This window comes from Sarcophilus harrisii, chromosome 2, assembly GCF_902635505.1.
Source record: "Sarcophilus harrisii chromosome 2, mSarHar1.11, whole genome shotgun sequence".
Taxonomy (NCBI): Eukaryota; Metazoa; Chordata; class Mammalia; order Dasyuromorphia; family Dasyuridae; genus Sarcophilus; species Sarcophilus harrisii.
In genome coordinates, this window is record NC_045427.1 from 712,346 (window position 1) to 733,327 (window position 20,982).

General features: G+C 55.1%; 3 protein-coding genes across 7 annotated transcripts in view; 2 read left to right on the forward strand and 1 right to left on the reverse strand.

Moving 5' to 3' along the window:
* The first annotated feature begins 365 nt into the window (after positions 1 to 365).
* SF3B6 (splicing factor 3b subunit 6) lies at positions 366 to 1,831 on the forward strand. Its single transcript, XM_031949570.1, has 4 exons — positions 366 to 563; positions 653 to 771; positions 1,183 to 1,321; positions 1,441 to 1,831. The coding sequence occupies exons 1-4, from the start codon at positions 534 to 536 to the stop codon at positions 1,528 to 1,530; spliced, it is 378 nt and encodes a 125-aa protein (XP_031805430.1). The 5' UTR covers positions 366 to 533; the 3' UTR covers positions 1,531 to 1,831.
* A 1,700-nt stretch (positions 1,832 to 3,531) lies between these two features.
* Positions 3,532 to 20,982, forward strand: part of WDCP (WD repeat and coiled coil containing) — a 28,441-nt gene continuing 10,990 nt past the window's right edge. Inside the window, exon 1 of one of the 3 annotated variants that reach the window (XM_031949557.1) lies at positions 3,532 to 3,610. The gene's annotated coding sequence lies outside the window, so the exon portion shown is untranslated. Of the gene's footprint in view, positions 3,611 to 15,171; positions 15,378 to 20,982 lie in introns of those variants that run through there. The other 2 variants (XM_031949556.1, XM_031949558.1) reach the window with 2 other exon arrangements.
* Positions 5,479 to 10,988, reverse strand: FKBP1B (FKBP prolyl isomerase 1B). Of its 3 annotated transcripts, none has more exons than XM_031949562.1 (5): positions 10,802 to 10,988; positions 10,378 to 10,425; positions 6,602 to 6,714; positions 5,945 to 6,063; positions 5,479 to 5,641 (listed from the first exon to the last, which is right to left on the reverse strand). In XM_031949562.1, the coding sequence occupies exons 1-5, from the start codon at positions 10,836 to 10,838 to the stop codon at positions 5,509 to 5,511; spliced, it is 450 nt and encodes a 149-aa protein (XP_031805422.1). In that variant the 5' UTR covers positions 10,839 to 10,988; the 3' UTR covers positions 5,479 to 5,508. The 3 variants fall into 3 exon arrangements, with proteins under 3 accessions (XP_031805422.1, XP_031805423.1, XP_031805424.1); XM_031949563.1 differs by having other exon boundaries at positions 5,479 to 5,602; positions 10,802 to 10,986; XM_031949564.1 differs by having other exon boundaries at positions 5,549 to 6,063; positions 10,802 to 10,975.

Below are 20,982 nucleotides of genomic sequence, written 5' to 3' on the forward strand. Positions count from 1 at the left end.
CGGGGTGGGGGGGCCTCTCCCCTCCGGGCACTCCCAGCTCCAGAGCAGGTCTGCCCTTAGTGCCGCCGGCTCTCAGAACTCCGGGGGTCCCCGCTGGCCCCCAGGAGCCCTTCGTCCCCTAGTTTTCCAGTCGTCTCCCGCAGCCCACTCCTCCCGGCCCCACACAAGTTGCCTTTCCCCCCCCTCCGCCTTAGCGCTCCCCGCTCGCGGCACCCACAGCGCCGCCTCCAGGTCCTCCCCCGCCACCGTCCTGGAAGAGCAGGGAGGGGTGGATTTTGAGGTAAAGCGAGGGGTGGGACGGGCTTTGTCCGGCGCATGCGTCTAGCCGGCGCCGTGCGGAGGCGGGACTTCCGGTGAGTTTTGTGCTTCCGGAGGCCGAGCAGAAACCGGAAGTTGTTAGATCTCGACGCGTCCGCCTCGAGGAAGAGAAAGAAGCCCGAGCGAGCGGACCGTGATACCGGCTCCCGGCCCTCGGCCCTGACGAACCCCGCTCCTGCTCCCGGCTCCGGCCCCAGCGCATCCCGGCCGTCGCCATGGCGATGCAAGCGGCTAAACGCGCGAACGTGAGTGCGCCCCCCCCTTCCCGTGGGTTGGGCTTCGCGGCCCCGCGCCGGGCAGTGGCTGAGCTCCGCCTCTGTCCCCCCTCCCCCAGATCCGGCTCCCGCCCGAGGTGAACCGCATCCTCTACATCCGCAACCTGCCCTACAAGATCACGGCCGAGGAGATGTACGACATCTTCGGCAAGTACGGGCCCATCCGGCAGATCCGCGTGTGAGTCTCCTCCCGCCCCGGGGTCGAGGAGGGAAGCGGGGAAGGCGGGGCCGCGGAGGGCGGGGCTTCGGTCTCTTGTGCTGGTCCGGTGGGATGGGGAGCTTGCTCCCGCCCTGGAGGGGAGGGGAGGGCGGGGCTGGCGGCCGGGGAAGGAGGGGCCGGGGAGGGCGGGGCTGGCGGCCGGGGAAGGAGGGGCCGAGGAGGGCGGGGCTGGTGGGCGGGGAAGGAGCCGAGGAAGGCGGGGCGGGGCGGCCACCGGCTGCTCTGGGCGGGGCCGGGGTGGGCTGCCCCCCCCACCCACCCCCAGGCTGCGCCACCCTCACACTTGGATCCTAGCTGCCTGGCGCGGGAGTTCACTCCCTGGAGAAGGGGGGCTCCTCCATGCATGCGCTCTCTCTCCCCCTCCCCCAGTGGGAACACCCCGGAAACCCGAGGCACTGCCTACGTGGTCTATGAGGACATCTTTGACGCCAAGAACGCGTGCGACCATCTGTCCGGCTTCAACGTGTGCAACCGCTACCTCGTGGTGCTCTACTACAACGCCAACCGGGTCTGTGCGCCCACGCTGCTGGGAGGGGGGGGAGGGAGAGCACTCCTGGGCTGGAGGAAGGGGGAGGGACAAGGCACACCTAGGGGGTTCAGGGGGGCTCACACCCTGTCTTTTTTCAGGCTTTCCAGAAGATGGACACGAAGAAGAAGGAGGAGCAGCTGAAGCTGCTGAAGGAGAAATATGGCATCAACACGGACCCCCCCAAGTGAGCATCCTGCCAGTTGGGCCGTTCATCTCCCTCAGCCCTCTGAGCCTCGATGGCATAGGAAACTGGCTTTTGACTCCTTTATTCCTGAAGCCTTCACAATGACCTTGACCCCTGCCCTACCCAGCCTGGTGGCTCTCATTTGGACACTTGTGGCCAGCTGTGCTGGGTCAGCGGCTCAGTGACTGGGCCCCAGGGACTTCACACAGAGCCTTCTCACATCTGACCGTCTGGTGTTTCCCATAGTTGCTCGTTGTTCCCTGGATGCAGAAGAAGGGTTGGCAAATAAAGGTGTGGGTAATGGCTCTGGGCAGTCTCTGCTGCTCCTCTCTGCCCGTGGTCGCCATTCCCCATGCCTTGGCTTGAGCACTAGGCTGGGATGCTATTGAGCCTCACCGGGAATTTGCTCCTCTGTGAAATGGGGAGTTAAAGCATTGCTCATCTCGATGCTCTTGGATTTGTGTGAACATCAGCCCCTTGTGTGGGTCCTGCCTTGACTCGCCCCTCCCCCCAAAGTGCCGCTTAGTGGATAGAGGGCTGGCTCTGTGAGAGCAGCACTTGCCAATGACTGGCATCTACCCCCAGTTCATGGGCAAAGGCATCTTCCAAAGGGTCCTTTATTCCAGTGCCACTCAACAAGATGGGGCTGGGTTCCCAGAGAGAGGTCCCCTTAATTGAGGCATAGTTTAGCCCAGGGGCCAAGAGAGGCCCTTCCCAAAGGAGCCTAGTCTCCAGCCAAGCACCAGGCATCCTGGTTGTCACCAGCGTGGCCCAGGCCTGCCAAGGACAGTAAGTGACTAGTCCTGTTTTGGGTTCCAAGAACAAGGAAAGGGACTCAAGGGGGAAAATGGAGCACACTGGGTGCAGAAACAGGACTCGGGAGGGTGGGAGGGCAGCCTTGGAGGAGCTGAAATGCTGCTACTGCTCTGCCATGCCTGGGGCAAACTTGGTTCTTTCCACCTTGAGCAGCGGGACTGCTTTTCTTCCTGAAAGCACTTGGTAGGTGGGAGGGGCCGTTTCTTTGTATCCCCAGCAGTTAATGTACCTGAAAACGTAGGTGTCTTAATAAATCCTCCAGAAATGAACACCCTCCGGACCAGAGCTTCTTGAGGTTCCCCATTCACACCCTTTGTGCACAAGAGTTTCATGTGACTCAGGGGCAGAGGTATGTGAGCTAGGAGTCGGGCAAAATTTGCCCCCTGTAGGTCTTGAGCCAGTTTTGATTAGTCAGGCTCTAGGGAGGCCCGGCCGGGTCCTGGCTCTGCGCCGTCGTCCTCCCACTGGGCAGCCAAGGCTTGAATCCTCGGGCCCTCCCCCCCGAATGGCTGCCAGTCTAGGGGCTGTGATCCGCCGCTTGGCTCCCCTCATTTTCGGTTCTATAACGAGCACTCCCAAGAGGGACGGCGGAGGGTCTGGCCCGGGGCCCAGCGCGCAGCAGAAGCTTAGCGAGTGCTGGGGGTCTGGAGGCCCGCGTCCGGCCGTCCCACGGATCCCTGGAGCGGCCCTTGCTCTGCCGATCACAGACCCTCACCGGATCTGCCGCCCGCCCACCCCTCCCGGGGCTGGACCGCAGCCGCTCCCCACAGAGCGTCGCCCTCCCGGGTTCCCAAGCCGCCCGGAGCAAGCGCGGCCCGCATGCCCGGGTGACGCCGGCAGCCCCGGCCACAGGCATTTACGGGGCGCCTCCGGGCCCACAAACACGAGGCATCGTGTCCGTGGCGGCCCCGACGTGCCTCCCTTCTGCCCCCGCTGCTACAAGCTGGGGAACTACGGCTGCGGAGATGCAGGCTCAGGAACAGGCAATGCGGCGCTCAGGCCTCCAAAGCTTTCCAGCCTCAACTGCGCGTGCGCTCATAAAGGAGGGCAGGCACTTCGCGAGAAACTCCGCGCGCATCTTTTACGTCACTTCCGGGCGACGCCAGCAAGCGGAAGTGTGTTGCTTGTGGGCACGAAATCTGAGGTCGAAATCTCCCGCACTCGGAGGTTCCCCCCCACCCCCGGCCCGCCAAGTTCGGGCACGACCTCGGAGGCGCGCCTAGAGAGGTGGCGGGAGTAAGCGGACGCAGACCCGTTAGCGCCGACTGGTAAGTGAGACGACGATACGTGGCGTCACTTCCGGGATCGGGGGGGGGGGCTTGGCGTCGCTTCCGGCGTCTTGGGGCGGAGCACTAGGGCAGCTCCGAGGCTGTTCCCCCGCGGTGTGCTGCTGCGCTGTCGGCCTTGGGCTCTTGCGGACCGGGGGGAACGGGCCCGGAGAGAGGCGCGAGCTTCGGGCCTCTGCTTGGAGACTCGCCGGTGGTCCTGGGGCGGCCCCAGGCCTGAGCATTAGGTCCTTCCTCCGGCCTCGGCGCTCCCCTCTGTCAAATGGGGCGTCGGGCTGGTCTGCGCGCAGGCATCGATTAAGCACCTGCTGTTTACCGGGCCCGCCAAGCCCTTCCCGCTTGGCTGCCCCCGGGTGGGGTCTCCGGCCTCGTCCTGGAGCCCCAGGCAAGGGTTTGGCCCCAGACGCTGAGCCCCCAGCCAACTTCCGGAGGAGCCGCGCGCCCCTCCCCTGGCAGGCGAGGCTGGGCCCAGCTACTTCCCTGCTTCCGAGGGCGGGGCCCGCGCTGTCCCGGTCCCAGTTCGGGCTCCTCCCGCTCTGCCACAGCTACTTCCCTGCTTCCGAGGGCGGGGCCCGCGCCCCCACTCAGAGTAGGCCACGCCCAGGCCAAAGATCCGAGTCCCTGGTGACTTTCTTGGGCAAGTGACTCGCAGCTTTTACACAAAGTATCAAGTCAGTGGAGACAAGAGGGAAAATGGGAAACCTCTGGGCTTCTTCGGGCCCCGCTGCGGCTTCTGTGGTTTTTGAAACCCATAAGGGAGCGGCTCGTGGGGGAAGGGCGCGCGCTGTAGTCTAACCCCAGGGAAATGCGGCCTAGAATGGCCGCTGGTGTCCTCCGGGGCAGGACCCTCTAGGACAAAAGTGTGAAAGGGCACGGGAGCAGGAAGGGGAGAAGCACTTATGTTGTGCCTGCTGTGTGCTAGGTCCCGGGCTAAGTGCTGTACACAGAGAATCTCATTTGACCCTCAGGAGCAGCACGGGAGGTCAGCGAGGGTGTCCACGTTGTACAGCGGAGGAAGCTGAAGCAGCCGCAGCGAGGGGCTTGCCTGGGGTCACACCCGAGCAGCTTCTGAGGTTGCTTTGAGTCCCGCTCTTCCTGGCTCCAAGCTGAGACCCCAGGGACCTGATGTGAGTCCCTTGATGGGCAGCTGGGCTAGCTGGCTCTTAAAAGAGGCCCACTGTAGCATCAGATCCTCTCACCCGACAGCCCCCTGTCCGGGGGGCTCCCCTGCCCGCTCAAAGCCCGGGATGCTGGGACAGAAAATGCAGCCTCCCCTGGTGCAGGTGGCCACTCAGTTGGAGCCCAGGCCTCTGGGACCAAGTGCAGAACGCTCTGGCCCTCGAGACTTTCATATCTGCCCCCTCGCTTTGATCCCGTGATCCTGACGTCCTTCCTAGACCCTTTCAAGAACCAGACCCTCCATTTCTCAGCCTGAGCCATGGCTCTGCTGCCAGGCTGGATCACTCCCGCCCCCCTTCCTTTAAGTCCTAACCCTTAACCCTGACCCTAAATGCGCCAAGCCTTCCTCAGTCCATCTTCATTATGGTGTCTTTCCTCTGTTCCTTTCCCGTGGATCCTGAATTTGTTTGTATGGGGCCACTGGGTGAATTTCTTGAGGGCAGGAGACTGTGTGTCCAGCACTCAGAACGTGCCCAGCATGTGGTCAGTGCTTAGGAAATGCCTAGTGGTTGGATCCCCTGACATGCATCCTTGTCCCAGCCAGGGCTTGGTCCTGGGGAGCGGGTGCTGAGATCCCGGCCTCAGCTTGTTGTCCCCCAGCCCCCTTCGGGGTGGCCCGGCGGCGACCTCCCCCTCTCCCACTTCTTCCCTTGGGAGCTGTGAGATCTAGCCACAGATAGAACCTTTATTTTGCATACATCTTAGTTCCAGGTTAGCAGCGAGGACGAGGCAGGGTCGCCAGCGGCGGGCGGGCTCGGGCCTGGCTTGTGCACGTCCGGCTGGGACCGGCAGCTCCTGGGCTCAGTGGACAAGTAAGGCAGTGCAGACTTTTTGCTTCATAAATAAAAGTGCCAGCGCGTGGTGGTGGTGGTGGGGGGGGGCGGGGCGGGGCTGGGGGCACATGCAAGTTAGAGGAGGGGTCCCGTCTGAGAGCGTTCCTGACGGGGTCTCCTCAAAGCCAAGAAGCTTGTCAGCACAGAACCGGACACACGCACATGCACACACACGGTATGATGAAGACGGGCCTCCCGGGGATGGAAGCTTGGAATGGGAAGCTGGGGGACCCCGGGGAAGCAGGGGTGGCATATGAACAGCAGCAGCTGGCCTCAGCCGGCACCCCTGAGCGCTCACTCTAACCTGAGCAGCTCCACGTCAAAGATGAGGGTGGCGTTGGCAGGGATGACTCCCGGGTGCCCCGTGGCTCCATAGGCCACGTCAGGGGTGCAGGTCAGCTTCGCCCTCTGACCCAGGCTCATCTGATGGGCGAGGAGGGAGAAGAAGAAGCCGGATGACCAAAGGATCCGGCAGTCAGGGCTGGATGTGGGGGGCAGGGGCGGGGGTCTCTCAGGGCTGGGTGTGGGGGGCAGGGGCGGGGGTCTCTCGGAGCCCATCCAAGCGCTCGGTTTTCCATGTTTATGGAGTTCTTCTCTCCTTGGCGTACAGACTAGCTTACTTCTCTGGGGGAGACTGAGTGGTGGTCAGAGCTGCCCACCGCCCGGGTCAGGCACCGGGAGGCACCCACCCCGCATCCCCCTGTGGCTGCTGGCCATGGCTCTTTCATTCTCTCCTGAACCCCTCCTCTGGGAGAGCTGCTGGTGGAGTTTGGGAGTGTCCCAAAGCTAGGGTGAGGGGACAGGGTCTTGGCCCCCACGTGTGCCTCGGTCTGAAGGCCTTGGGAGCCCAAGATGCTACAGGAGGAAGACCATTATTGCACTTTTAGGTAACGGGGCGGGGGGTGTGTGTGTGAAGAGCAGGTAGCAGTCCTCCCCTCATTCCCTGGCTCGGGCACCTTACCTGGGCAGTGCCATCCTCAAAGCCTTTGATCACTTCTTGCCTGCCAATCTTGAACCTGAAAGGCTTGTTTCTGTCTCTGGAGGAATCAAACTTCTTCCCATTTTGAAGCATTCCTGCCAAGACAGCAGATTAGCGTCAGCCCTGCGTCTGGGGCCGGCTGGAGCCTCTCCCCTCCTCCGCTTTACTCTTTCCTCCCCCTCCTCGCAGTCAGTGGGGACACTCTGGGTGAGATAAAAGACCCTTCAGCCCAGAGGGACCCTGCTGACAGTGTCTGGCTCGGCTCTCGGCCTTCCTGAGAAGTCAGGGGACGTGACAACCCTTGTGGAGACTGAGGCAGAGGGATATCAGGCGGCAAACTATGTACAATAGCAACTCGTTCATGTGGTCCCCTGCACAGAGTTGTTTTTGTTACATTATAACAAGGGGAAAGACTTTGTAATAAATGGACTCTGTTTTTCCAAGTTCCTCAGAGTCCCACCTCGTCACCCCGGTGTGGGGGCTCTAGAAAGCATGGTACATTTTGTCACCTCAGCTTGGGGGCTCTAGGAAGCAGGACACAACAGGTGGACTCCAAGACCAGAATTAAGGAGAGGTCAAAGGATCCTTGTGTTCGATCCACTACTCAAGGCACCACGCAGTTAGCTCCTTCAGCCTGGACTCGAACTGCTCTGGGTGAATAAGACTTGGGCCCCGTTACCTCCCCAGGGTGCGTGGTGATGGCTCCCCGAGGGCCTCCGGTCACTCAGTGTCCTCTCTGAGAATGAGACCCAGGAGGGTTCGGGTAGGGAAGTGGTCCCAGCCACTCTGTGGCACATGAATATGCAAGCAGGCAGAAGTAATCCGAGTGGAAGAGCCCGTGGGGCTCTCCTGCACAGATCTCATGAACACTTTTATCAGGAAGATGGTGAAGTCCTCGGCCACAGAGTTCTGAACACCATGAAAAATTAAATGGGCTTTTTTTCCTGGACAGACGGGAAACAGTGGGGCCACTGGCCAATAGTTATCTGAAGAGGATCTGTGGGTCTGTGTAGACGCAAGCTCGGGTAGCAATGTGATTTGGCAGCCAAAAGACAAATGCCATCTGTGGCTGCCTTAACAGATAGTGTTGCGCCCGGGGCGGAGAAAGAGCTGTTGGTGCCCGGGTCGGACCCCAAGTTCAGTTTGATAAGCAACCTGGAGGAGGAGGGCCGTGACCCAGCAGAACGAGGAGCACAGGGAGGACAGCCGTGGCCGGTGGCCCTTCCCCAAAGGCAGGCGCCTTGTTCGGCTCCGGGATGGCTGCCTGATGGCACGTCCTCTCAAAGCCTGGTGTTGGGGGACTTGGGACACACAAAGAATGAAAATTATCAAATGGAACAACTGTGACCTGGAAGGTGGGCCCCATTCCTTGGCAGGGACGCCACGAGGTGGCCCCTCCTTGTCTCTCCTCTTCATACCTTGGTATCCTGTGAGTGACTGAATGTGGCCATTATAAGGTCATAGGTCATTCCCCAAACCTCTTGACTTGGCAGAGGAAAGAGAAATCTTGTGCATAAAAGGTTCCTAGAGTGGAGAGCGCTTTACATTGTTTGGAGAATCCAACTGTTCAAAGGTCCCAAGTTGCTCATATAACAAAAACCATTTTTCCCACCCACCCTGGTGCTGTCTCAGATGCTGTGTGGCTGGGGTCACGGAATGAGATTTCCACAGAAGCAACACTGCATGTGACCCAGAGGACCGTAGCGCAGGGTGACGGGCACCCTGGGCTGAGTCAGGGACCCGTGGCGCCCCGGGCCTGGGATGCAGAATGACCGCGGTCACCCAGAAAGCCTTGGGGCATCATTGACCAAGAGCTATAACTGCACTCTCCATCAACAGAAGAGGCCTGGGTGGGGGAGTCAGAACATCCTGCAGAAGGAGGGAGGGTGAGGAGGGATGACAGAAAGAAACTCCTGGCCTTCCAGCTGTCCAAGGCACAGGGGGCACTGGGGGGAGGCCCTGTGGCAGGCTGTGTATGCCCCTGATGCCCACTTGGGGGAAGATCATGCAGTCCAGTCCCCGTCCTTCTCCCGCCCTGCCCACTCGGATTGTATCTGGCCCCTTGATTCTCCCCAGCTTATACCCCCGGGGGCAGAACCCTTCCTTGCCCCCCCACTTCCTCTACACTCATGCTGTGACCTCTACTTCAGCCTGTCCTGGCACATACTTGGCCCTTCCTGAGGTCAGTGTCTCTTCACCTTGGTCTGCTCAGTTGTGGCCTGCAGCACCTCTCCCTCCCCGGTCACTGGCCCTATAGGCCCGGGAGGGGTGGGGTACTTTAGGCAGGGGAGAGTGTGGGGTAGCCAGGAAGGAAGCGGTCTCCTCTGAGGCTGGGCAGCCTGGCACCCCGCAGGTGGAAGCCCCTGGCTCGCTTTGTCTCCTCGGCGCTGCCCTCAGAGCCTGGCACCAAGTTCCACAAGGTGTTACCACGAGCTGTCACGAGGGCCTTACTCATCTCCCCATCCCAGGCCTCTGCTCTCTGCCCAAGCGCCTGCTGGTGGCGTCTGCCACGGACAAGGCCAAGGGGAGCCTGGGCCTCCAGTTAGCAGGGCTCCCTCTCCGGGTCACCTGGACCTGGAAGTCAGGCCCCAGGCCCGTGGGCACAGGACTCAGTCAGGGCCCACCCTGCCCTCCTGCTTGCCAGCTCATTGACTTGAGGGGCTGCTTGTTTCTGAGGCTGCCTTCCTGGGGGGAATGGAGCCTGACCCCAGGGGGGTTTTTGTCACCGTTTTGGAGTGATGTTCTTAGGGTTGCCCAAGGCCGAGGTGTCTTGGCCTCCCAGGGATGTGGCTGCTCGAACCCTGGGCCTAGAGATCAGTGATGTGAGCAGCTCTTGCGGGAGATGGTCGACTCTGGAAGTCAGCTGGGTGTCCGTGGGCAGGGACACAGCCATGAGGGAAGTGATGCGGGATGCCACCAGCAGCACTGGGGGCTTGGAGACCCCCAAGGTGCAGGGGTAGGAGCCCAGAGAGGCGGCAGGAGTCAAACGAAGGCCCTGGCAGACAGAGACCCCTCTTTCTCCCTCAGTTTCCTCCCTGTGCAGCCTGGGGGAGGGGAGGTGCTTTGCCTGCTCACTCCCTTCCCCTTGGCACCTCCAGCCAAGGTCAGCTCAGGAGGCCCTTGCTGAGCTGTCTAGTGACTGCTTTTCCTTCCTCTCCTCAGAGCCCCCGGGGGTCCAGCTTCGACCTCACTGCCCCAAGTCTGCTCTCGCTGTCCCTCGCCCTCCTCCCCTCGCCAGCCCCTTCCCCTTCCTCCATACTTAAGTTTCCAGGCTGGACTCTCTTCCAGGTCGGGCAGCCACATGGGGGCCCCTCGCTGCTCTTCTCTGCACATGTGACCTCCTCAGCTCCCCCGCCCGTAGGCTCTGGCCCTCCCAGCTCTAAAGGTGTCGGGACTTTTCAGATTCAGCTTGTCCCCAAAGCCACGGAGCCCGGGCAGGATCAGGGACAGGGAGGGATCTGGGGCGTCTGGATGTTGAGAAGAAAATCTGTGGCTCAGCCCTGGGCCCTGAAAGGAGGCCGGGAGGGGACCGGCCATGGGCCAGAATGGGCCAGCGGACTCCAGGCTCAGTGCCAAGGTCGGGACAGCAGCGTGGGCGCTCTAGACTGGGCTTTGGACCCTGGTTTGGATCTAGCTTTTTTTTTGGGGGCGGCCTCCCAGGGCCCTTCCGACTGGACTGTTGTGCTGAGAGGGGGCCTGAGGCAAAGCCTGTGGAGTCCGCCCCCAGCTCATCCTCCCCCTCCCCCAAGTCCACCTACCTGTGTAGTGCACCACACACGTCTGGCCCTTCTTGGGAAACGTCCTTCCTGTGGGGAGACAAAGGATGGGCCTCAGACCTGTCGGGCATGGGCACTAGAGCTGGAGTGCCCACGGGGCACTGGCTGGGGGGGGGCGGCCTGGCGGGGCCCGCAGCCCTCCTCCCTGGGGGTGGGGGCTGTGCGTGGGGGAGTCTGCATCCTGGCTGCAGTGGGTGCTATTGGGGGCCTCCCAAACTCTCCTCGGGGGCGGCGGCCTCGGAGTCCCGGGCCAGGGCTGGGCCACTCGTCTCTGTCCTCCTTGCTCCCTTCTCTCTCTCTCTCCCTCCCCCTCCCAGCCTTTCCCCCTCCTCCCGGACCTCCTCCAGCCCTCCTCCTCTGTCTCCTCTTCCCCCCCCCCTTTCTCCTGCTCCCGCCCCAGACTCACCATCTCCAGGGGAGATGGTCTCGATCTCCACGCCCATCAGGACCCCGTCCTCCCCGCCCGGGGTCCCCGCCAGCGCCAGCCGCTGTCTCCCCCGCCGTCACCACAGCTGCTGCCGGCCGGCCTCCGGGACTCCGCCCCGGCCTCCCGGCCCGGGCCAATGTGCGGCTTCCCTCCGCCCCGGAGCCCCGAGGGGCGGGGCTGCACTCCCTCCTCCCCCCCCCCCCCCCAAAGCTCATAGCAGCCCAGGGGACTGGGCAGGGCTGGGGGTGGGGCTGGGGAGGGAGCCCCCATCCCCCTGAGTCTGCCTCGCGGAGTGCTCTCTCTGGAGCCCAGTCTCAGTTCCGCTTGCTGGGCTCCCCAAGGGGCCGGGGCGCGTGGCTCTGGCTGCTGCAGGGACTTCCTTACCCAGCCCTGGGGGAGGGGAGAGCGATCTGAGAGCAGGCCAGACCAGGCAGAGGCTGGATTTAGAAGCTGGCTGGGGCCTGTTCCCTGAGGCCCATCCCCTGTGCTATTAAAGGAAACTACGGGGGTGGGATAGGGGGCTGGCCCACAGTGTTCCTGGGCTGAGTGGAGGAGGTCCTGGGACCGGCTCTGTCCCTGGGAGGCCCCTTAGCTTCAGTCTGCCTCAGTCTCCTCACCTGTGAAATGGGAACCACAGACCTCCTCCCCAGGTTAGGTGGGAAGTGCTCAGCCCCATGCCCGCACATAGGAGGCACTTCTCCCTTCCTCTCCCCTTAGAGACCCACAGGCAAAGGGTGTCCTGCAGGGCCCCGGCTTCTGGCGGGGCTTGGCCTCGGCAGGGTGTGCTAGTGCATGTTGAATCACCGGTTTGCCCCTGACTGCCTGAACTGAAATGGGCATGAACGTTTTCTCCATCACTTCTTCTGTTCAGAAACCAGGCCCTGGGGTGGGTATCGCCAGTTTCTGGGGCACAAATGGTAGGTGCTGAGAATCTAAACATCCTGGCCTGGCCTCCCCAAGTCGCCTTTTAGGACCGCCCTTATTGAAGCTCCAGCCCACTTAACCTCAAGCTGTCAGGCCCCCACCCACCCAGACTGAACACCCGAGGTCTCAAAGTTGCTCCTACCTTTGTTCAGAAAGAAACACACCATGTGCACACAGACACAGAGCACACACACACACATGTACACACACACACCATGTGCACACACAGAGCACACACACATGCTCACAGACACGTACACGCACCACGTGCACACACGCAGGAAAGGTAGCCATGAGCCCAAGGTCCCGACTGCGGCGGGGGTGGGAACACATGGCTGCTGGGTGAGCCCACAGTCTGCTGGAGCAGGGGAGGCTCCTGCCTTGTCTCCAGGCGAGGCTGAACAGGTTGCTTGCTTCCCTCTGGAGCAGTCGCCGGTCCTCTGGCCCATCTGGGGAGTGGGTCTCAGGGAGCGCGCAGGCTTAGCCCAGCCCTACTGGGTATGGAGGCTTTGTCACAGCCCCACGCCGGTCCCAGAAGTCTCCAGGGGAGCACAGTGTGTGCTCCGTGGGGTGTCCCTGCAGACCGTGCCTTAGAGTGTTTCTAGGACTGGGGGTTCCAATCAACAGGCAGCATTGATTAAACAGCTCTCATGGGCAGGCCCTGTGCTGGGTGCTAGGGGATCGAAGACAAATGCTGAACACTCTGCTCTCGGAGCTTCCATGGGGCGACAGCCTGTGCGCCTACAAATGCATAGAGTCAGTCAGGGCCATTTCATAGGGCAGAAGAGGCATCTTCTGAAACTCTGGGAGGCTCCTCTAGGAAGCAGGTAAAGAACAAGTACATTCTAGGCCTGGAGACAACCTGGGCAAAGGTGTGGAGATGAGAGATGGAGGTCCCTCTCTCATTCTCACTATCCCTGTCTCTCTCACTGTCTCTCTCACTATCCCTCTCTTACTCTCCCTGTCTCTCTCGCTTACTCTCTTGTTCTCTCTCACTCATATGTTTATGTTTCACATATATATGTATGAGAAATACGTGCATTAGATGTTGCATTTTAACAGAGGCGGGAACTAGAGCTCCAGAAGGGAAGCCATCCACCGCATAATGACCAGGGAAGCGGTAGCTTGGTAAGGACACTTAGCAGGAGAGCAGGACCGATGACAGAGCCCCTGAAGCCACCAGAGAAACCGGAGGAAATGAAGGGTGTGAGTGGGGCTGAGCAGGGTAATGAAGTGAGATCTGGTGCTTCCCAGGTCACTGCTGACTTGGGACAGAGCTCAAAGGGCTGGAGAATGATGGGAGAGTAAGGAAATGAAGGCACTGACAGTCAGAGCCAAAGCCAGAGCTCGGGACAGAATGTTGTTTAGTAAAAAAGTCAGTAGAGAAAATGTCAGGTTAAAAAACTTGGTTAAAAAAGGGAGCTCCGGGCCCTCGGCTCTACCAAGTTGGTGCCAGGATCTGCTGCTCAGTCATGTCCCCGAAACAAGATGGGGAAGGTCGGGTAGCCAGGGCCACATTCAGCTCAGGGGGAGCGGACATTGTGTCCATCAGAGACCCCCCCTTCATTGACCTCAATTTCATGGTCTATGTGCTTCGATGGCAAGTTCAAGGGCACCGTGAAGGTTGAGAATGGAAAGCTGGTGCTCAGTGGAGAAGCTGTTAGCGTCTTCCAGGAGTGGGATCCTAGCAGTGTTCAAGGGGTTGACGCTGGCGCCGAGTGTGCCGTAGAGTTCAGCGTTGTCTTTGCCACTCTGGAAGGGGGGAGTTCATTACCTCTGCCCCTTTTCCTGAGGCCCCAAGTGTTCGGTAAGGGAGCAAACCATGAGGAATAGGAGAATTCCCTCTGGACTGTCAGGAATGCCTCCTGTACTACAGCGTGTTTCCTCAGACGACAATGAGTAAGATTACAACAACCACATTGTAGGTCTTGTGGTCTCCGTGACCTCTGGGAGGCCAAGTGGGAAGCCGTGGATCATCATCTCTAGCCAGAAGAGGAGTTCCACCACTAAGGAGCTCATACTCCTAGCCTCTGTCCCTAGATTCCTAGACTGGGGATCCTGTGCCCATTCACATCCTTGTCCCAAAGCACTCCAGTGGTAGGGGGGAGAAACCTAGAGGTGCAAATGGCATGCCATCTATGAAATCACTATTCAGAGAGAGACAGAGACAGAGACAAAGAGAGAGAAGAGAAGAGAAGGAGAAAGACAGGGAGCGCCGAGAGCGAACAAGCACATTTTGGAAGTACAAGGCAATGAGGAAGTGGCCAGGTTGCATTTTGTCTGAAAAATTTGAGCAGTCTTGGTGGGCCTTGAGTGTGGATTGAGTCCACAGTGGGATACAGCAGGGAAGAAAGCCAGAAGAATCTGGCGTTAGATGAAGCTTCCAGGAATATAATGTCGGGAGCCAGAAACCGGAGACCACAGGAGCACGGGAGGTGTTTTAATTGTTCGTTGAAGACAAGCCCCAAGAGAAAATTTCATCTGAGAAATAAACAGCCAATCAGACAGCCTTAATTAACACCTTCTGTTTGCCAGACACCGTGCTATACGGAGAAAAGGAGTCCCTGCCCTGGGGGAGCCGGCGCTCAGCCTGACAGAGGAGACTACATGCAGATTGGGAGACACCGATACGGGATAAATTGAGGATAATCACTACAGGGGTGGGGGAAGCTTCCTGGAGAAGGCCGGGTTTTAGCTGGGACTCTGAGAGGCAGAGATCAGGAAGGAGCAGGAGTTGTGGGCCGGGAGCTGATGGAAGCAGGACAAGGCAGCAAGGGGCGTGCGTGTAGGACATCGGGGCCCTTTGGGCGGGCCAGCCGCCCCCTCGGGCCTGGAGCTTCCCCTGTTTGGGCTTCCGGAACTTCCCACCTCTCCGATGCCGTCTCGTGCCTTGGGGAGTCCTGACCGGAGGAGACTTTGACAAAACCTTCTTTGGAGAAGACTGGGCCCGGCTCCCCAGCGTTGGCCCTCGTGTCCGCACATGCGTGTCCCAAGGGCTCACGGCTGCCCAGCGGGCCATCGGGGGACCTTTGGTTGGGTTCGGGCCGAGTTGAAGCCCACTGTTTTGGAGGCTGTGGCGGAGGCGATCTCCTTCCCGGGCTCCACATTTGCAGTACCGTGGCTCCCCCCATTCCGCACCCTCCCGGTGCGTCTGGAGATCCCCAGAATAAGGCACAAGGCTGGAGCCCTCCAGGATTCCAGGCTTTCAGTCCTGACTCCTCTGCCCCAGACCTGGGAATTCTGGGGTGAGCCTGATTGTTCTGGGGGGCGGGGCCTAGATGCTCACCCCGCTGTGGGAGAGTGAGACCCAGGGACTGGGGGGGCGGGGCCCCAACTCTCCTGACGTGGGCGGGGCCCTACTGTTCTCTGGCTGGGGGCGGGGCTCAGCTGCCCTTCCCTCGGTTCAAGTTGGAACCACACAGAACTTTACGTACCCCCTCCACCCCCCCTGTCCCCTTCCCCGTCCCCCCCTACCCCCCCCAAAGTGTGCAGAGACCTCACTGCCGTGCATTCCGTTGCTCCAAGCCTCAGTAGAGACAGGCGTTCCTCCCATAATCCTTCTGGAGGAGGGGTGCCCTCCCTCTTGGATCCTTGAGGGCTCACCCCTGCCCTGCCCTGATGTCTGACCTGGGTGAGTATCTGGGAGAGCCCACGAGACTCAGTAGTGCTCTTCCCCCCACCCCACCCCTCCGCCAGGACTGAGCCGGTTCCGTTCACTTGGGTAATTTGTTGGGCGGAGGAGAAAGGATTGTTAAAATGGGAACGGCCATTCCAGAGGACCAGAGGAGCGGTCACTTGTCTAGGGCCCTACTATGGCCCCTCGCACTGGAGTCAGTGCACATCACTCAGTCTGCTTCGTGACCTTTCTCTGGCATCATAGTAGGGGCTTGTGGATAGAGGCAATGGTTCCTCCCTTTAGACGCAGGCTGTGCTAGTGCCTCGGAGCCCTTCTTTCTCACCCTGCTCTTGGAACCCCTAATTCTCTTCAAGGCTTAGCTCAAGGACCCCCTCTTCCAGGAGGTCTTTTTCCCCCTCTCCAATTCTCTGTGATTTTTTGTTTTTATTTTCCTTTAAGCTGATAATTTTTTTTAATGATCTATTTTTTATTTTTTCCAGTTATATGGAAAACATTTTTTATAAATATTTGTTTTTAAAACGTTGAGTTCCAGATTATCTCCTTTCCTCCCCTCCCACTTCTGCCCCATTGAGAAGGCACACGTGAAGTTATGCTAGAATTTTTGTCAAAGTCATGTTGAGAAAGAGAAATCCCTACCCCCCCCCCCCAAAAAAAAAACTAAAAGTTTAAAAAAGTATGCTTCAGTCTATATGTAGGCACAGTCAGTTCTTTTTCTGGGTATGGATAGCAGTTTTCCTCCTAAGTCCTTCAGAGTTGTCTTGGAGGTTTGTGTTGGTGAGAGCAGCAAAGTCATTCCCAACTGATCATCCTTCAACAGTGCTATTACTTTTCTAATTTTTTTTAAAATTTTTTATTTAATAGCCTTTTATTTAGAGGTTATATGTATGGGTAACTTTACAGCATTGACAATTGCCAAACCTCTTGTTCCAATTTTTCCCCTCTTTCCCCCACCCCCTCCCCCAGATGGCAAGATGACCAGTAGATGTGAAATATATTAAAATATAAATTAGATACACAATAAGTATACATGACCAAACCGTTATTTTGCTGTACAAAAAGAATCGGACTCTGAAATATTGTACAATTAGCCTGTGAAGGAAATCAAAAATGCAGGTGGGCAAAAATATGGGGATTGGGAATTCAATGTAATGGTTCTTAGTCATCTCCCAGAGTTCTTTTGCTGGGTTCAGCTGGTTCAGTTGATTACTGCTCCATTGGAAATGATTTGGTTGATCACATTGCTGAGACTGGCCAGGTCCATCAGAATTGGTCATCATATAGTATTGTTGAAGTATATAATGATCTCTTGGCCCTGCTTGTTTCACTTAGCATCAGTTCATGTAAGTCTCTCCAGGCCTTTCTGAAATCTTCCTGTTGGTCATTTCTTACAGAACAGTAATATTCCATAATATTCATATACCACAATTTATTCAGCCATTCTCCAACTGATGGACATCCATTCAGTTTCCAGTTTCTAGCCACTACAAAGAGGGCTGCCACAAACATTCGTGCACATACAGGTTCCTTTCCCTTCTTTATAATCTCTTTGGGATATAAGCCCAGTAGTAACACTGCTGGATCAAAGGGTATGTACAGTTTGATAACTTTTTGAGCCTAGTTCCAAACTACTCTCCAGAATGGTTGGATGTATTCACAGTTCCACCAATAATGTATTAGTGTCCCTGTTTTCCCACATCCCCTCCAACATTCCGCATTATCTTTCCCTGTCATTCTAGCCAATCTGACAGGTGTGTAGTGGTATCTCAGAGTTGTCTTAATTTGCATTTCTCTGATTAATAATGACTTGGAGCATCTTTTCATATGACTAGAAATAGTTTCAGTTTCTTCATCTGAGAATTGTCTGTTCATATCCTTTGACCATTTATCAATTGGAGAATGGCTTGATTTTTTTGAGTCAATTCTCTATATATTTTGGAGATGAGGCCTTTATCAGAACCTTTGACTGTAAAAATATTTTCCCAGTTTATTGCTTCCCTTCTAATCTTGTCTGCATTAGTTTTGTTTGTACAAAAACTTTTCAGTTTGGTATAAATTCCTTCCTCTTCCATATGAGTGAGAGGTAAACTATCCTGTGTTCCTCTAATTTATTTATAATTTCATTCTTTATGCCTAGGTCATGAACCCATTTTGACCTTATCTTGGTGTACAGTGTTAAGTGTGGATCAATGCCTAGTTTCTGCCATATTAATTGCTATTACTTTGTACACAGTACCTTTCATTTTGCATGGGCTCATTGGGCACTTTCTAGGTTTTACTGAGAGCATGCTGCTCATCATTTCTTATAGAACAATAGTATTCCATAATCCCATACCACAATTTATTCAACTGTTCCCCAATTGATGGGCATCCCCTCAATGTCCAATTCTTTGCCTTGAGAAATGAGCTGCTATTAATTTGTACAAATAGATCCTTTTCCTTCCTCCTCTCCCCCCTTCCCCTCTTAAAAAACAAAACAGTGGTGGTATTGTTAGGTCCGAGGATCTACATGATTTTGTAGCCCAACCCTTTGGGCATAGTCCATATCTTTTGTTTATTAATTGGGGAATGGCTCTTAATTTTTATCAATTTGACTCAGTTCCCTTCTCATTTGTGAAAAAAGACCATCAGAGAAACTAGCTTCAAAATTCTTTGCACAATTGCTATTGCTAATTGTATTTCCCCCCTTCCAATCGTTTTTTCTCTCCTTTCACCCTGTCCCTGCTCAAAAGTGTTTTACTTCTGATCATCCCCTCCCTTCTCTCTCCTATCACTCTTCCCCCTTCTCATATTCCCTTCCCCTCCTACTTTCCTGCAGGGTAAGATAAATCTCAATACCCATATTGAGTTTGTATGTTATTTCCTCTTAGAGCCAGTTCTGATGAGATAAGGTTGACTCCCTTTCCTCTGCCCCTCACCCCCTCCACTGTTTCAGCTTTTTGCCTCTTTTATGGCAGATAATTTATGCCGTCCCACCGCTTCCTTTTCTTTTCTTCCATACATTCCCCTCTTCTTAATTTTATTATTATTTTGGATATTATCCCTTCATATTCAAATCATACCAGTGCCTTCTGTCTATATATACTCCTAACTGCTATAACAGTGAGAAAGATCTTTTAAGTTACAAGGATCATCCTTCTTTGTGGTAATATAAATAGATAAAACTTACTTTTCTGAGTTTTGTATTTGAAAATTAATTTTTCTGTTCGGCTCTGGTCTTTTTATCGTGAATGCTCAAATGCTTGAAATTCCTTTATTTCATTGAATATCCATTTTTGCACCTTATGGATTATATTCAGTTTTGCTAGGTAGGTGACTCTTGGTTGTGATCCTAATTGCTTGCCAGAATATTATATTCCAAATCTTCCAATCCTTTATTAGAAAAGTTGCTAAATTCTGTGTTCTCCCGACTCTGGCTTCCCCATACTTGAATTGCTTCTTTTCTGAATGCTTGTAATATTTTCTCCTTGACCTCAGAGTTCTGGAATTTAATATTCCTGGGAGTTTTCATCTTGGAATCTTTTTCAGGAGATAATCAGTGGATTCTTTTGATTTCTACTTTACCCTCTGGTTCTAGAATATCAAGATGTTTTCCTTGATAATTTTTTGAAAGATGATATTCAGGCTCTTTTTTTTATCATTACTTTCAGGTAGATCAATAATTTAAAAATTATCTGTCTTGGATCTATTTTGCAACTCAATAATTTTTCCAACAAGATATTTTACATTGTTTTCTATTTTTTTCATTCTTTTGGTTTTGTTATATTGCTTCTTAATTAAAAAAAATTAGCTTCTATTTGCTCAATTCTAATTTCTAAGGAATTATTTTCTTAAGTGAACTTTTGTATTTCCTTTCCCATTTGGCCAGTTTTGCTTTTTAACACTTTTTTTTTTTCTTTTGCATGTCATTTCTTTTCCCATTTTTTCTTCTGTCTCTTCTATCTCTGTTACTTGATTTTCAGAATCCCTTTTGAGCTCTTCCATGGCCATAGACCATTTCTTCTTCTCGGAGGCTTTGGATGTAGGAGCTTTGACTTTGTTATCTTCTTCTGAGCATGTTTTCATCCTTCTTATTATCATAGTAATTTTCTATGATCAGAATTTTTTCCTGTTGTTTGCTCATGTTCCTCAGCCTATTACTTGCACTTTAACTCTTTGTTAAAGTAGGCCTCTGTGCAAAAAATGTTTGTGGCAGTCCTTTTTCTAGTGGCAAGAAACTGGAACCTGAGAGGATGCCCATCAGCTGGGGAATGGCTGAATAAATTATGGCATATGAATGTTATGGAATATTATTGTTCTATAAGAAACAATTAACACGATGATTTCAGAGAGACCTGGAGAGACTTATGTGAGCTGATACTGAGTGAAAGGATCAGGAGATCATTGTACTGGGCAATAGCAAGATTATACGATGGTCAATTCTGATGGACATGACTCTTTTCAACAATGAGATGATTGAGGCCATTTTCAATGATCTTGTGATGAAGAGAGCCATCCACACCCAGAGAGAGACTGTGGGAACTGAGGGTGGATCACAACATGATATTCTCACTCTGTTTGTTGTTGTTTGCTTGCTTTTTGTTTTTTTTTTGTTTGTTTGTTTTCCTTTCTGATCTGATTTTTCTTGTGCAGCAAAAAAATTGTACAAATATGTTTACAGGTATTGGATTTAACATATATTTTAACATAGTTAATATGTATTAGACTACCTGCCATCTAGGGGAGGGGAAAATCTGAAGCACAAGGCTATTCAAGGGGCAGTGTTGAAAAATTATTTGTGCATATGTTTTGAAAATAAAAAGCTTTAAGAAATAATAAAATAGGCTTCTGTTTCCAGGGTGGAGGGTGCCATGGCTCAAGCAGGGATTTTTAACACTGTTTTCAGAGCTGCTCCAAGGGACCTGTAAGCTTTCAGTTCTAAAGAGAAGCCTGTTTGAGCTTCTCTTGAGCACTCTTTTCTGCTCTGTACCCTGAGGAGAATTGATGCTGCCCGGGCCTGCAAGATGCTAAAAGAGCTCTTCCTTAGTGCTAGTAAAGACACTTCCTGGGCACTGAAGCCTTCAGAAGCTGCCCTGCCGCTACCCACATCTACTCTTGCTGGTTTCCCAAGGCCCTCACCCTGCTGACCGCCCAAGTTATCATAGGTATCTCTGGGCTGAGAGGTCTGGAAACCGCTGGTACTGATTCGGAGGCCTAAGGGCCACTGGTGCTTTTCTGGAGCCTGGGCTTTCTGTGCCTGACTGCGAGGGATTCCCATTTCGGTTCAGTAGACCCTTCCTGCTGACCTTCTAAGTTGTCTTTGGCTGGAAAATTGTTCCCTCTGACTTTGCGTGGGTTTTGACTCTAAAATTTGTGTAGAATCATTATTAGAGGGGCTGGATGCGTTCCTGCCTTCCCTTTGCCATCTTGGCTCTGATTCCTCCCAGAAGGCCTTTCTATGGCCTCCAGCCGCTGGGAGTTCCAGAACTTCCTCTGCTCCTTAGATGGTCCCAGGGCCGAATCCCTACCCAGATTATCGGCGGGGGCTGCGTCATTTGGGCGTGTGACCCGGTGTAGCGCAGAGTCTGTCACCCAGGGGAAGCGTTCAATCGAGTTGAATTTA